The 15020-nt window shown below is 40.1% G+C and overlaps 1 protein-coding gene across 3 annotated transcripts in view; it reads right to left on the minus strand.

The window, feature by feature from the left end:
- Window positions 1–1791: 1791 nt before the first annotated feature.
- Window positions 1792–15020, minus strand: part of frmd6 (FERM domain containing 6) — a 29926-nt gene continuing 16697 nt past the window's right edge. For all 3 annotated transcript variants that reach the window (XM_044166772.1, XM_044166773.1, XM_044166774.1), the window contains 10 exons: window positions 14016–14092; window positions 13685–13871; window positions 12024–12179; window positions 11857–11922; window positions 11082–11150; window positions 7515–7689; window positions 6626–6934; window positions 5956–6087; window positions 5017–5108; window positions 1792–4661 (listed from right to left, as the gene is read on the minus strand). In XM_044166772.1, the coding sequence (XP_044022707.1) occupies window positions 4374–4661; window positions 5017–5108; window positions 5956–6087; window positions 6626–6934; window positions 7515–7689; window positions 11082–11150; window positions 11857–11922; window positions 12024–12179; window positions 13685–13871; window positions 14016–14092 (1551 nt within the window). In that variant the 3' untranslated portion in view covers window positions 1792–4373. The remainder of the gene's footprint in view (window positions 4662–5016; window positions 5109–5955; window positions 6088–6625; window positions 6935–7514; window positions 7690–11081; window positions 11151–11856; window positions 11923–12023; window positions 12180–13684; window positions 13872–14015; window positions 14093–15020) is intronic.

The following is a 15020-nucleotide window of genomic DNA, read 5'->3' on the forward strand; positions in this document are numbered from 1 at the left end:
TTTAAAACAAAACAAAATGCAGTTACTCCATGTTTAAATAAAAGCTCCTACAGTGCAAATGTGTACTTTATTGTCAGATAACAGGATTTTAAATACCACATTAATGTTTCAACTGTCCGAGTAGCCAGTTACTCAGGAAGTTTAAAAAAAGGTTTATTTATATGACTAATTTTCTGCTTTTTGACATAATAAAGTTATGTATGTGTCTGAGCTGATACATCAATTTTAAAGTGGACAGGTGGCAGAACAACAAAAGGACAAGGTCAGCCCTGCTGGTGTCTCATGTGTCAGACAATACCGCCACCTTCAGGCCAAACGGATTATTACATGAACGTGTGTTAATATTAACACCTATTTTATTCAGTCTATTGTTAACACCAGAGGGCAGCACAAACTAAGGAAACATGTTGGGTACGGTACCTCCCTTAGGACCAACATAGAAACATTCTTATCTGATAATCACATTATATTTTAATGGTGGCTTTAGTATATATCTTGTGTGCAACATACAGAATATAAATGTTATGTTTGTTATTGTAGAGAAAACTGTTTCCTGGGTCACAAACGAACTAAATGGAAATCAATGTCCTTTTCTGTTTCCACTCTTTTTGAAATTATTTTCTCTATATATATTATATTATTATACTGCCTTAAAAAGCAAATAAACTGATTTAGCACCACTTTGAAATCACAACAAAACAGCAGAACTTTGGCAAATAAATGTACCTTTTTATTGGATATTGAGGGCATTAGTACCAAGAAGGCACGGACCAGACTTCATAATAACAAATCATTTTTTAACTACAGGGTGACAAAAAAAGAAATCTTTCTTTTTTGGAGATCCTTTCACAGAAAGGACTATGGACACAGACATACAGACTCTTACATAGTGTAAGTATGACCATATATTGAAGTCAGAAAAGGAAGTTAGAACAAATTATGAAGACTTTAAGGACATGGGTTATGACTGCATGGCTATGTACCTTAACAAATACTGTTTTAATATAAGAAACAACATTGTCCATCAAAATATGACTTTAGACATTTTTCATTAATGAGAAGAAGTAATTATAAGCTTAAACAGTGAAAGAAAAACTGTAAGAAATATAGAAGTTGTTTTTAATTACATAGCAGTATCAAATTTGTTACTTTGTGTTTGTCATGTATTACATAAATGTTTTTTTTTTAAACCTTGTTCAGATACTGTATTGCCAGTATGTGAAAACCGTGGGTTTGAATAGACATGGCGTTACTTAAAGCTGAACTGGGATGACTCAAAAAGACAACAACAGTGATCTAAACTGAAGTAACTAAGTCTTGTATGAGTTTGGAAATGCTAACAGCCACACAGAGACACAATTACACATCATACAGCTCGGCTACTGTAAACAACAGTTGCTAGAGTTTGACTGTACAATTATCTCATCATTTGTTGTTTATTTTTGCTGACTGACAGCTGACAGACATCTTGTAAAATAACTCTGTGAGCCTCGGCTCAGCTCAAGTTGTGAGCCAACCAAAAAAACTGTTACATTTTAAAATCATAACGTCCCATCTGCAGATGACATGTGACACAGTGAACACTAAACATTTAAAGGAAAAGTTTGACATTTTGGGAACTGTGCTTATTTACTTTCTTGCAAAGAGTTAAATAAAAAGATTGATACCACTCTCATGATTGTAAGATAAATATGAAGCTACCAACAGAAGCCGGTTAGTTTAGCTTAGCATAAAGACTGGAAACAGGGGGAAACAGCTAGCCTATTTCCAGTCTTTATGCTAAGCTAAGCTAATCGTCTTCTGGCTGTAGACTCATATTTAGTGTACAGACATGCGAGTGGTATCAATCTTCTCTTCTAACTCTCAGCAAGAAAGTAATAAGTTATTTCCCAAAATGATGAAGTATTCCTTTAATATCATACAACAGCAGAATCCACTTTTTCAATTAGTGTTTTTCAGTAACTTAAAGGATCATTTCAACCACTTGGAAAGTTGTATGTAGAACTTAATATTTTTAAGAGTTCATTTTAAAATCAAAATGTTATTCTGTGGTCATGACAAAAGTTATGGTGCAGTGTTTTCCACCTAATTCAAGAGTAGATAAAGAGAAGATAAAGTATATGGTTGTAACCTTAAAAAAGCATGACAGTATTAACTTAAATCAGACAAAACTGTAACTGTGGCACTCTGAATTTCAGCTGAATGATTTATGCGTAAAAACATCTTATTTGTTGTTTTAACCTGCAACAACCTCATGTCCTCATTCACGGCAGCTGTAGTGTATTGAAATTTGAGATGTGATTTATGAGAAATAACAGCTTGTAACACTACCACGGGCTTCAGTTCTCTTGAATCTCACCGCGAAATTAAAATGATAAAACCAGTCTTTCTTGTTCTGAGCCACAAACATCACATGTCCTTAATACTGTCACATACATTTGCTTGTAATACTGAATTAAATCAACCGCACACAGAATAACTGTTCAACATACACAAGTCTGGACAGTTCATACAAAAATACAACATGTAAAGAGATTTCAGGTAAAAAGAGAGGATGAAAAATAAAAAATGTAACAAATTCCAGTTTAAAATGATAGACGAAATGAAACAGAAAACAACAAAAATGGAATAAAACTTGAGCAGAAAGGAAGGCGTAAATGTATGCATCAAAATGTACAGTTTGTTTTGGCCAACAGCCAACTGGGCTCCATTTTGAGTCTAGATTACAGGGAAGCTTTTGAGGCCACAAACTCAACTCAAGTCAGGACATGTAGTAACTTACTCGACCTCATTCCTTCCAGGAAACTCGGTCGGATTTCACAGGACATGAAACAGATTGAAATCGAGTCTTTTTGATGTTTAAGATGCTGAAAAACTGTCTTGATATGCTAAAGAGGTGAGTGTATAACATTTAAAAATAATGTAGAGCTTTGAATTTTGATGGGTTAGATCTTTAAAATTGAGTAAGGTGAGGGCGTGTGATTGTCAAGACGAGGGTTTGACACCTGCATAGTGTGATGAAGGCACATCGGGTGTGTGTTCACATGATTAATGGTACGTGTCTACAGGATCCGTCATTTCCACGCTTTCCAAGCCCTGCAATGCATTTTGGTAGCGTAGCGTTGCGTTTCAAGAGGTGGGCCGTCACGTTGGCGTTCCTAATTTGCATAAAGTTGAATCTAGGCTTTATGCAAATCAGGGGCGTCCAGCACGACTCGCCGCCTCTGGAAAACTCCTGAAAAACCATTAAAACTAACCACTGTCCATCTAAAATGAAGACAGATTCAGCAACTGCATGGCTTATTTCTCACCTCAAATGTTTTCATAAACACATTTTGGTGAACTATTTTCGTAATATAAGAAAGTTTCCAAACGAGCCGTCATGTTGGTCCAGTTTGAAATCTGGGAGCAGACAGCCCACGAGTGAAAGCGCTCGTCCAATCAGGTGCAGCCAGGAAGTGTTTCCTGTTGTGTTTCAGGGAAGGAGAGCATTTGTCAATCATCTATCGTGACATCTAGTGGCACGCCTATCAAGCGTCCAATGCTGGGAAGCGGCGCGACCCCTTACGTCCAAAAAAGCCTCTGTGGACACGTACCATAAGAGTCCAGTCTGAGAGGGGGGAGCTGGCACACCACTTCCTGTTGAGGTAAAATGAAGTGGCATAGAAGAAGACCAAGGGAAGAAACCACAGTTGCTTTCTCTCAAAGGATTATGGATTTATCTTCCCTCCCACCATGACTTTGAAATGTTTTTGTCAGGGCTGCACACTGAGAATAAGTTGGACATTTCCTTTCAGTTTATTTCCATTTCTTGTCTTTGGTTTGTAGCTCAGTGATTTTGTTCTTTGTGTCCTCCAGAGAAAACCTTTGATATGCTCTTGTCTATATGTCTGTGCATCAATCTTTGTCTGCTGTAAGCCTACGTTCATGCACACACAGTCTTTTTATGACTTTACAAAGCAGGCAAACACGACGTGTGGTTCTTGAAACCAGTTTGGAGGAGACAGATTTGAATAAAAATGTTTTTAAAATAAGTTGACACGATCCCTTTTGTTTCCTTTCACACAGGGGAAGCAGCTCAGGTTACTTTTAAAGACACAGGTTGTCTTGAACCCAGTGTTCATTCTTTAAGTTCCCATTTCAGCCAGAATCCTCCATTTTTGTTCATTTATTATGTGTTATTCATCCGAAGTGGTAAGTGAAGAGACAGCCAACTTGCTGCCAGTTTACTCATCGCTGCTGTTCGCTGCCAAGAATAGAAACCACCTCTCCAACACTCCTCTCTTGTCTTGTTCCCTGAGGGCTGAAACATCTCCACATCTGACATGGCGGAGCGAAAAGTTCACCCTGAGGTTGCCTTGTTTCCGCCTCCGTCACACCACGAACTCGGGGACCTCGTCGCTGGTCAGGTCCAGGGAGAAGTACTTGTTGGTTCTTTTGATGGGGTGCTGCTCAGTGAGCATGCTGGCACGCTGGTCGGCGAGGCCCTGATAGCCACCGCCGCCGTCACTCAGCTCCTGGGCGCAACCAAATGTGTAGCTGTGGGCGGTGTCCTGGCAGAGCTCAGCCCACTGCAGGCAGTCCTTCTGGTAGAGCCGGACGTCGTCAAGAGACTGGCTGTGCCGGTCGGTCGAAGACTGAGGCTTCCTGCACGCAGATGTCTGTTGGTGAAAAGCAACAAATCAAAAAAGCTGCAGGCAATCAAAAATGTGAACGACTTACAGAAAAGTCAGCCGTCAAAAACTTTTACACTGTTAATTATCATTAGTTAGTGATGTTAAATATTGTGCAGGAGTCACTTTGTAGTCATACTGTACTGTAATTAACTTTCCCTCCTCTACTGTACTTCTGCTTTAAACTGGATTTACAGCTCTGCATTAAGGTGTGGAAGGTTTTTCCTGAACTTCCAGTTGAGAAAAAAGTTATAAAAGATGTAAGCCATGGCTGCAATACATTCTGATCTCCTAAGAAGCAGCTCCCTGTACAATTGTTGAACATGAATTAAACCTGAATTACCTGTGGCAGAGACTCGATGCTTTGTCCTCTCATCTTGACGACGGTCTCAGAGGAGCTGGACGTGGAGGAGCTGACGTCTTTTACTATCAGTCCTAGAAAGAACAGATGATAACATTTAGCTACCGTATGAAATAATCGAGCCGATTATTTGGCATTTTGAGATAAATGGCATCGGCCGGTGCCTGTGCTCACAAGGCCGATAAACAAGAAATGTCTGCAGACACATCTTCAGGCAGCCTTGTCAGTGTGGCTGCTGTGGAACGATGTTAGCGCTCCCCTTTGTGAGTTTTGGGAAGGTCTTAAATAAATTTCCTCAGTCACCATCGTCTTTTCTAAATGTTACCACCTTTCTCCCATCCTTATGTTATAATGTATAGAATAATGCAGTCGAATGACGTCGCTTCTGACATACTGTACCAAGATCTGCCTTAAATACCAGTTCTGAAATCTACAGCATAACAGAATACAGCATGTATTTTTCTATTTCATTAATTAATACAAATTCCATCTAAAACAACATGTTACTGTCTAAGATAACAATGTATATTGAATTGTAATGTGCATTGAATAATGAAATTACACATAACTTTTTTTTGTTTTGATATTGGCATTATATATATTGGCCGTCGGCTGCACTACTCTCTAAATATCGGCATCGGCCATTGAAAAACCCATATAGGTCGACCACTAGTATGAAACAACTCTTCATCAGCCTCACTCGACTCGGTGTGTGCACTTGGTAGTAGCCATTAAAAATGATTTCACAGAAAAAGAAGTAATTCACCCTGGGTTTATATACTTCTTTATGGTTGTCTGTTATGTGTTCTGTCTGGGCACTGTGGGTTAGAGTTTTCACTCATAATGTTGGAAGACACTATTTACCTTCTGCAGACGCTACAGTTCACAAGTAGAACAGAAACAGTGAGACAGCATCTGTACCTGAGTATCCGTTGGTCTGATCAGGCGACATGGTCAACATGTCCTCAGTGATGTGGATACACAGCTCCTGGTCCAGAGCCATCTCATGAAGCTCCTCATAGTCTTTGGGATCGTCCACTAGCATCTCAATCTCTGAAGGAACAAATGTTGTCTGAATTATTACAACTCACAACAAAATTCCTAAGATACCTACAACTTTCAAAAGGTAATCTGCATGTTTTGAGTGTACAAGGTTGTTGTTGTGTTTTTGAAACCAGAGATCACTTGGCAAGCCATCAGTGTATCCACTGACGTCTTCTTTTCTGTTGATGATGTTTAAGTTTCTATAGGTACCTTTCTTTGATTAGCTATTGTGATTATTGTTACAGATGCTAATAAGCCAGTTCTTAGTGTTTATTTTGAATAAACTGCTAAAGCTGCTGACACAAATGTCAAATACATCACTTCATGTGGATTTTTTAGAAAAGCAAAAGCAAAAGCACTTAAAACAATTAATTAAGAACAACATATCGCTACAATATTTATACTTCTACTCATAATGTTGATGTCCTTGTCTATTTTTAAATCAGTTAAAACGCCCTGATGTTTTATAGTTTTTATTCTATGGTTTTCTCAATGTGTATGGATATAATTTTGGATGAAACATCAATTCAACAACATCAACTCTTACCATCATCATCTAGTATGCGCTCTTTTCCGCTGCTCCCGATGCCGGAGGTGTGTGAGCTCCCGTGGCTGGTTGTGGACGAGCTGCAGGTTCTTAGGGGCCTGTGCGGGGCCTGACCCGGGGCCCTGAAGCTGTCCGTCTCAATACCAGAGGTGTGTGAGCTGCCGTGGCTAGTCGTGGAGTGGCGGGACAGGCGTTTGTGATGAGACATGCTCCCTGCGCTGCTGCCGCTGGCCCGGCAACGTTTGTCCAGCTGCTCCATGTCCAGTTCGAGAGCGTCGCTGATGTACGACTCCCTGTACTGCTTCTTCTCTAAAATCAGCCAAACATAGACACATTTTAATATTCATTCGACATAGTTCAAAATGTTATTTGCATGTGCTAAAACTTGAAATACTATCTAAAATTATAACCCTTCAAGCAAAATGTTTTTTCAAGATTTTGGGAAATTATTTGTTTTCTGGCAGACTTAGATGAGAAGATCGATACCACTCTCATATCTGTCTATAAAATATGAAGCTACAGCCAGGAGCTAGTTAGCTTAGCAGAAAGACTGGAAACAGCTAGCCTGTTACTGTCCAATGGTAATAAAATCCACCTATCAGCACCTCTAAACATCACTAATCCACAAATTATATCTCTGTTGTTTAATCTGTACAAAAACCAGAGTGCCATTTTACGGGCGGTTATGTGTTGGACTATTTCTTGGTTCTGAGCAGCTACCAGGCAACCAATGGAGACTGGAAATAACTGGTCCCTCCACTGTTGTATTTCTGACAAAGTAGCTGCTCAAGGAGTAACCAGCACTGAAATCTTAAGGTTTACAACTTGTGTTGTTGTGTTCTGGCACACAAAAGAAGTGAAAGAACAACATAAAATTGCTGGAAAATACCTTCGTTTTCCTCCAACCGACGGACTTGTTTGAGAACAGGCTGCAGGTTCATGTAGAGCCGGTGGCTGTTGCTGAGCAGCTGCAGGAGGTGGCGAGAGCGCACGGGACAACCTGTGTAGTAGATGAGTTTACGGGCCGAGGGTAGTCCATCAGGAAGGATTTCAAACTTCTTCCCCTGAAAGAGTGGAAGCAGGAAAAAAAAAAGATAGCACATGAATGTTGATTACAGGACTGTGATTTATAGCAGTTAATAATATAAGATTATGAAGTAGGAATGTGGGTTTGAAATTATGATTAAGTGCCAGAAAGGCTGGAAGGCAAACCGCAGAGGAGGAACAAAGTCTGTTCTTGAAAACTATTTTATAGCCAAACACAATGCAACAATCAGTTCATGTATCTGTTCTTCATTTCTTCATTCAGACACTGAAACAAAGCTTTTTTGATGATTTTCCAGGAAGAGGCTGATGTTCATGTCCATGTTGGCTGACTGCATGGAAAAACTAAAATGGTGGGTTTGTGCTTTCTTTCGTGCCTTTTGGCAAAGGCTTGACCCAATAACAGCTGTCTTTAGTGTCAGCGGGGTTGTTTTCAATACAGACCTATAAACATTTCTGCAAGGGTTTGGACTTTCAAAGGCGACGGGTGGGTTTAAAGCCCTGGAAAATGCAAAGAGATGCACATTTCTGACCACAGGACTCAGCTTTCACTTTTATTTATCTGGACATTTTTAAAGAAACCAGCTTAACCCAAGAATGTTTAAAGCCTGTCCATAGGTAGGGAAGCACATTATAGGTATTCAGCTCTGTACTATAGGGAAATGAGTTCATAAAAACCATGACAGTTCATTGATAGTGGCTTTCCTATAAAAGATCATTTTCTCTGGCCAGAGGTATCCTTGAGGCTAAAAGACTTCCTGTTCAAATCCCTGGACCTGCAGGAAAACTCTGGGTGGGAAAATCAAGGAAAAATTCTCTTCCTTCCCCCAAGTTGAGTATTTGTCTTTAACCTCAAACTGCCCCTCTGCAGCTCCTAGTGTCCGCCAGTAAAACACTGAAATCTTACTGGGCAGCAAGTAAGTGTGAATGAGCCAAACTGAGTGAGGCAAAGCAGGTTACTGCTAAATGAAATCTCCCTGGTGATCTTAACTCTTTGTACCCTCTGCTGTTTTTGCTTGGTTTTCACTCCTTTTATTTAAAGGCTTGGGGGCATATTTACTACATGTCTTAGTCAGGCATACTATAAATTTTGCTGTCTTTCAGGACGAGTTAAAAATGCCTGAGTAGTGACTCAGGCATGCTATAACTGGACTTGTAAGTGGTACTATACATGTTTTATACATACATTTTGAATTGTTTTACCTGTTTCGACGCACACAAACATCTATATATAAAGGATAGAGGAATGTCAGTGTTTCAGGGATATAAGAACAAAGTTAATGGGCTTCAGTACTGTGCAACTCCTTTTTTTCTTATTACCATATGGGATCAAATGTTCTGAGTTTTGGCACTACAGTTCCCATCATGCTTTGAGAGAGTCAGTCAGTTAACTGTGGCCTTCTGCTGCATTCATGTCATAACGCAATTACTGTAATCATCAGTTTTCTTGGAAATCATAACACCCAAGTTATTACTAGGAAACTGATTTTTCTGAAAGCTCTGTTATAGTTTATCAAACAATATGGACCTGCCTTAAAACCTTTCCCATCTCTCCCATCCATCCCACACCTGAATCTCTCTTTTAGCCTAACGTTGTTTACATTACCATTACAATCAGTGCCATGGAAAGTCATGATGAATTAACTACTAGAAGTCCCTGTTTGCACTGTAACTATGAATCTGTTTGATGTTCTAGATTGACTCATTTAAGACACTGAGAACATGGGATGCATTGTTTGATGCAAACTGCATTTATCAGGCTCTTAGGGTTGAAATAGGTAAAGATAATCCATAATCCACACATATTGAATCAATGGCTTCTCTGCTGGTGGTAACTCTATTCCAGACCAAATACACTCAGCAGCAGACTGGTGTCAAGTGGCAGGTTTTTAAAAGGTATTCAGACGCAACTTAGAAAGGTTTCTTGTTTCATGCAGTACACATGGTCAGTCCATCTAAACTCTCTGCTTAGGACAGCTGGACAACTTTCTCCCCCTTCCAACAATTCCTCCCTAACAGGCCACACAAGTCGAAAACTCCCAATTCCTCGGCAAGACCAGCATCAACCAGAGCACTGGCGTGGTCGAGACAGAGTCCCAGATCCAACATCGCAGGACACAAGTGATTATTTCATTTCAGCTTTCAGGGGGAGTAGATCACACTCTCACTCGGGAGAAGCATAAATGCATCAGAAATACTGAATTCCACCCTTTTTTAACACTAAACAGAAACATGCCCCTCCGTCCTCTAAACCTTGATACAAAGATGAGCTCAAGTCATCCTGGCCAATATCCTGAATAGAAATTCCCCCCGAAACCATTGTAACATCTGGTGTTTATTGACCCGCACATCCCTCCGCCCTGCTCCGCACTCTGGCTCGTTTGGCCGTAGCTGCAGCCGTGGTGGCAGCGGTGTTGGATGACGTGACTCGTGGGTGGGGTGGAGGAGAAAGCCTGTTATTCAGGAGAAGGGTGGGACGGGGCCACGAGAGGCCCTTCATGTCCACAGTGAAACCACAGCCACGCCACCGCTGGTTCACTCTCACGACGCTGCAGACAGCAGACGCAAGGAAACCACCAAAAAAAAACAGGAATAAGGAAAACAGGATGTCTTTACTGTGAACTGTGTGGCAGATGTGACGGCTGTTTGCACCAAAATTAGGCCAAAGCAAAAACACACTGCTCTTGGAACAAACCCTTCAACTTTCTGGGACAACAAAGCAAGTTTCTCAGGGGCCTTACAGTCATGAAACCTGCTTATAAAGTCCCTCTAATTGTATAAAAATAAAGATGTAGCCAAAATTAGAGTCACAAGGGTTCGTTTTTGTGCAAAAGATAAGCAATAATGACCTCTCTAAATTGTGATTAATAGCCGACTGGCAGAAAACGTGAAGCCATCACAGTGAAGCAGATATATAGTAAGCCTCTCGGCCTTCCTGCGATAACAGAAACCCTATGGAAGCAAATTAACCGACTGCTGAGCTCAGCTTAACGACAGGCTGACTCAGAGCACAGATTTAACAGGATTTCCTTTAAAGGGCACAAGGGGCACTAGTGATAATTAATAAAAAAGAATAAACCAAGAGGCATGTATATCATATGAGAGAAAATACTGCTGCTGATTACATGAAAATATGTATACAGTATACAGTGTCTGCACATGCTAGGAAAGTCTTTCTAAATCCCCGATTAGTTCCAGAGGACTTGCAGGGCTAAGATAAAACAGCAGTGTGGAGAAAATAAGCCTTGCGTAAAAATTTCCACGACTGTGAGCAGGAGCTAGGCTTTCACAAACATCGCTATAAGCCTTGTCATAGCTGGAATTAGTGTAAAAAAACAAAAAAATGGTACCTATGAAAAATGTTTCTCTGGGCTATTTGTTGAAAAAAGCTGTGATGGTGCACTTGACTCACCACAAATACCAGTTTTCCCACGTTGGTCCAGGGGAAGTCATACAACAGTTGCCTCACGGTCCCGACATTCTGCAACACAGAAGCACAGACACATGAAGTCAGGAATTACAGGTATGGTGATACTTTTCAGCTGATTAAAAATCCAACAAAGAAACAATGACAACACTGCTGCACCACACTGCAAAACATCTTCATCTTTAGAAGTAACTTTGTTTAAAACGAATGCAGTAAGATGTTTTCTACTTGTTTATTTCAACTATCAACTTCTTTCAGGAATTTCCCCGAATCAAGAGCCAAGAGTACAGCAATGTGTCTTCTGGCTGCAACTAACAATTATTTTAACTATTGATCAATGTGTCAATAATTATTTGGTTTATTCGTTTAGGCTATATTATGTTGTTGACATCTTCAATATGCAAATTTTAGATATATGAGGATATTCGATTTACAATGCGATAAAACAGACAAAAACAGACTTACTTCTAGAAGATTCTTAAAAGAGGTCAAAATAATTTGACCACACTGGCAGATTTTTTCAAATTTAAAGACTTTTAGGACTCAATACAACAGACAAAAATTACTTGATAAGATGAAGATTGTTGCCGTGCTCTCATTTTCAGAAATTAGGAATACATAAATCAGGAAACAAACAGCAAAAATATAACATCTAATCAGCAATCAATGTCAATGTCAAAAAAAGAAAAGTCAAAATCAAGAAAAAAAAAAAAAAAACATTAGTCACAACCTTCACTGCTCAGTAAAAAAGGTGGAATACCTGAAATATTTGGATACCACGTAAAGTCAATCCCAATGTAAGAGATGCCTCTACTTCCTTCTTGTCCTGTTGAAAGAGATCAAATATATATCAATATATATATATATATATATATTTGTGCTGGAAAAGACTCCATTTATTATCTGATCCTGTGTCCCATCTCTCACCTTGTAGAGTCTGTAGTAGTGGACAGTGACGTCGTCAAGCTGGGCACACTCCTTGATGTATTTGAGGTGCGCCTCTGAAGCCGTAAGAGCAAACTGGTCTTTGTGCATATTTGGGATATGCCTCAGGATGTACTCACGGCCACGCTTGGCTATCACCTGAGCGGGAAGAGAAAGAGGGAAACGTCAGGCTTGGCTGCCCTGAAGTTGTACAGACTCATTACAGCAGACTGGCAGCACAGGTTGCCAATGAGGGTAATGAAGCTCCCTGCCGCAGGGCAAACAGATGTCAACCTGGAGAGACTGAATGCGAGTCAGTGGCACGAACAGGAGACACACTCGCTAAGCTTTGCATGTGGCTTGTGAAGATTTTGTAAGTAAGCTTTCAAAGCACCTAAATCTGTTGGGAGATTTACTGTAGGGTAGCGCTCATCATCAAACAATTTCCTGTCACTGCTGGTTTCAAGTGGTGATAAGGAGGCAGGAGGCTAATTACAGGAAGTGAAGGGCAATCAGACGGGTGTGGCTGTCATAGCCAGTCAAGGATGGTGGTGGTGGGGTGAGGGTGCCAGTGTGGCCAGAATAGCCATGTAAGCTGGACCATTTCTCAAGATAAATATAAAAAAACAGTGTGTGTGCCACTTCCAGGGACAAAAATAAACTGAACTGTCCCAGTTCTCATTATCCCACATGCTCATATGTGGAGCTGTCGCTAAGTGTTTGGTCAGCGTGATTAATGGAAGGTGGCTACAGACCCACATACTGTATACACTGCAGGCCACGACACTGAACAGCCTAAAACACACCTTTACTGTACATTTCAGCTTCTCAGTCCACGATACAGCAATCTTTCAGCTCAGACCTATTTCAGTCAAAGATGTTTTACATTTACTGTGACTCACTGGGATATCAGACAGACTTACCACAGAAGGATTTACCAGTCTAATACTGTAATGTGTTGACTGTATTACTCACATTTAGCATTACTTTTAAGCTTCTTGTGTATGCCGCAGCCTTGCACCAGAAGGCAAGTAAAATATAGTGCAACACTGATTATTAATTGGAGACATTTTTTAATTTTTTTAAATGTCAAATTTCGCTTGTTCCAGCTTTAAAGTGAGGATTTGCTGATTTTCTCTGTTATATATATTGTAAATTGAATATGGTTGAGTTTTGGACTGTGGGTCAGATAAAACAAGACATCGAAAGACGTTACCTTGGACTCTGCTGAACTGTGATGGGCATTTTTGTTATTATCTGACATTTTATAGACAAAACAACTAATTGATTAAGAAAATAATCGTCAGATTGATCGATAATGAAAACAGTTAGTTGCAGCCCTAATCCTAAACATATGAGAGTGAATGCAGTCCTCCACATAAAAATAAAAAACAAAAGCAAGGAGAGCAAGTGTACATTAGCCACAGCACCCAAACAAAAGCCAGAGCAAATATTCACGTGTCCCTTAAGTAATGTAAGGGACATGTAATAAACAAGTGCAAGGTATTCAAATAAGAGCCAGAGAGAAAATATGTGATATTCATACAAGATGTGATTAGGTGCAGGTGTAGAAGGACAGGGAAGAGCCAGATGTCAAATCATCTTTTCTTCTCTGAGAAGTTTTACATGCGAGCCTACATGCGGTCCTTGTTGGACATACTCACCCATGGAGGGAAGTAGGCTTCAGGTTCAAAGTACTTCCCAAAGTGCTTGTTACGTTTGAAGTTGCCGAGGTCAGCCTGCAGGGCGAAGGCTGCCAGGAGGAAGTAGGCCTCCTCCCTTTGGATACACTGTGAGAGCAGCACCTGTTTCCTCAAGTGCCAGTAGTAGTAGTACCTGGCTGCCCGGTCACTGCAGGGCAGACAAAAAGCAAAATTAACCGGATTATAGGTTAACTGGTGTAAAAACTGAGCGATGTTAGAGCAGTCTGTAGAGGATTTAATGTTACTTGTTACTATATAAGTTTTGTACAGTCAGTTGAGGGGCTTTACTTGCCTGATCAATCTACCGTTCTCAACGTAATACTGAGCTCTGAAGTGAATGATCATTGGAGGCCCAAACTGGTCGATGCCCTGGAAAAGAAACAAGTGAAAATCCTTGTTTATTTTCTAAAACAGGAAGAATTTAATGATGTTTAAATCAAATGCATAGAGGTTCAAAAGTGGGGCAAACTGTTATAAAACATTTCAACTTAATTTCTCAGGCCTTACGTAATGTGATATAAGCAAACACAGCATACTAGTGTTTACCAACTAGGCTGATCTGGCATCAGTTTATATCCATGTAATACCATGTTACCAAATACCAAAGGAGTGAAAATATCTCATGTTGGTGAGTTCAGTTTATCTGCTGTTTTTACAATATGTTATCAAAATGTAAACAAAAGGTAGTCTCACCACATAAATACAAATGACAGGATAGGAACTGGCTGTGACTCCCATGACTGGTCTTTTGTTACACAGAATAATACAAGACAACAGCTGAGTCAATAACAAATAAAGTTATTTGTGTTTTCTGATGCTGTTCCAGGTGAGGTTTGTTTACATCAGTAATGTTTATAAACACAATAAAACAGGACAATTATTTCAATTATGGGACATTAAAGTAATAGGTTAACATTTTGGGAAATACGCTTGTTGGCTTCCTTTCTGAGAGTTAGATGAGAAGATTAATACAACTCTCCCTGTTCATTAAGTGTGGAGCTGGAGCCCTGAGGCAATTAGCCTAGTTCAGCATCAAGACTGGAAGCAGATGGAAACAGCTAGCCTGGCTAGTTCAAAAAAAGGTAAAAAACCTCTCCGAAGTTCAAAAATATGCCTTCCAACACCTCTAAGGCTGACTATGTAACATTTTGTCTAACCCAAGGGTTTTCAAAGTCTGAGAGTGTGGGCCTCCCCTCAGACAAAGCTTGGAAAAAGTCGCCCCCCCCAATACATTTCCTGTCCTAAGGCATTTTTTAGTTTCTGACTCTGGGAAAGTGGGAAAAACAGTAAAATTCCC

This window comes from Siniperca chuatsi, linkage group LG15 (assembly GCF_020085105.1).
Source record: "Siniperca chuatsi isolate FFG_IHB_CAS linkage group LG15, ASM2008510v1, whole genome shotgun sequence".
NCBI classification, from domain to species: Eukaryota; Metazoa; Chordata; class Actinopteri; order Centrarchiformes; family Sinipercidae; genus Siniperca; species Siniperca chuatsi.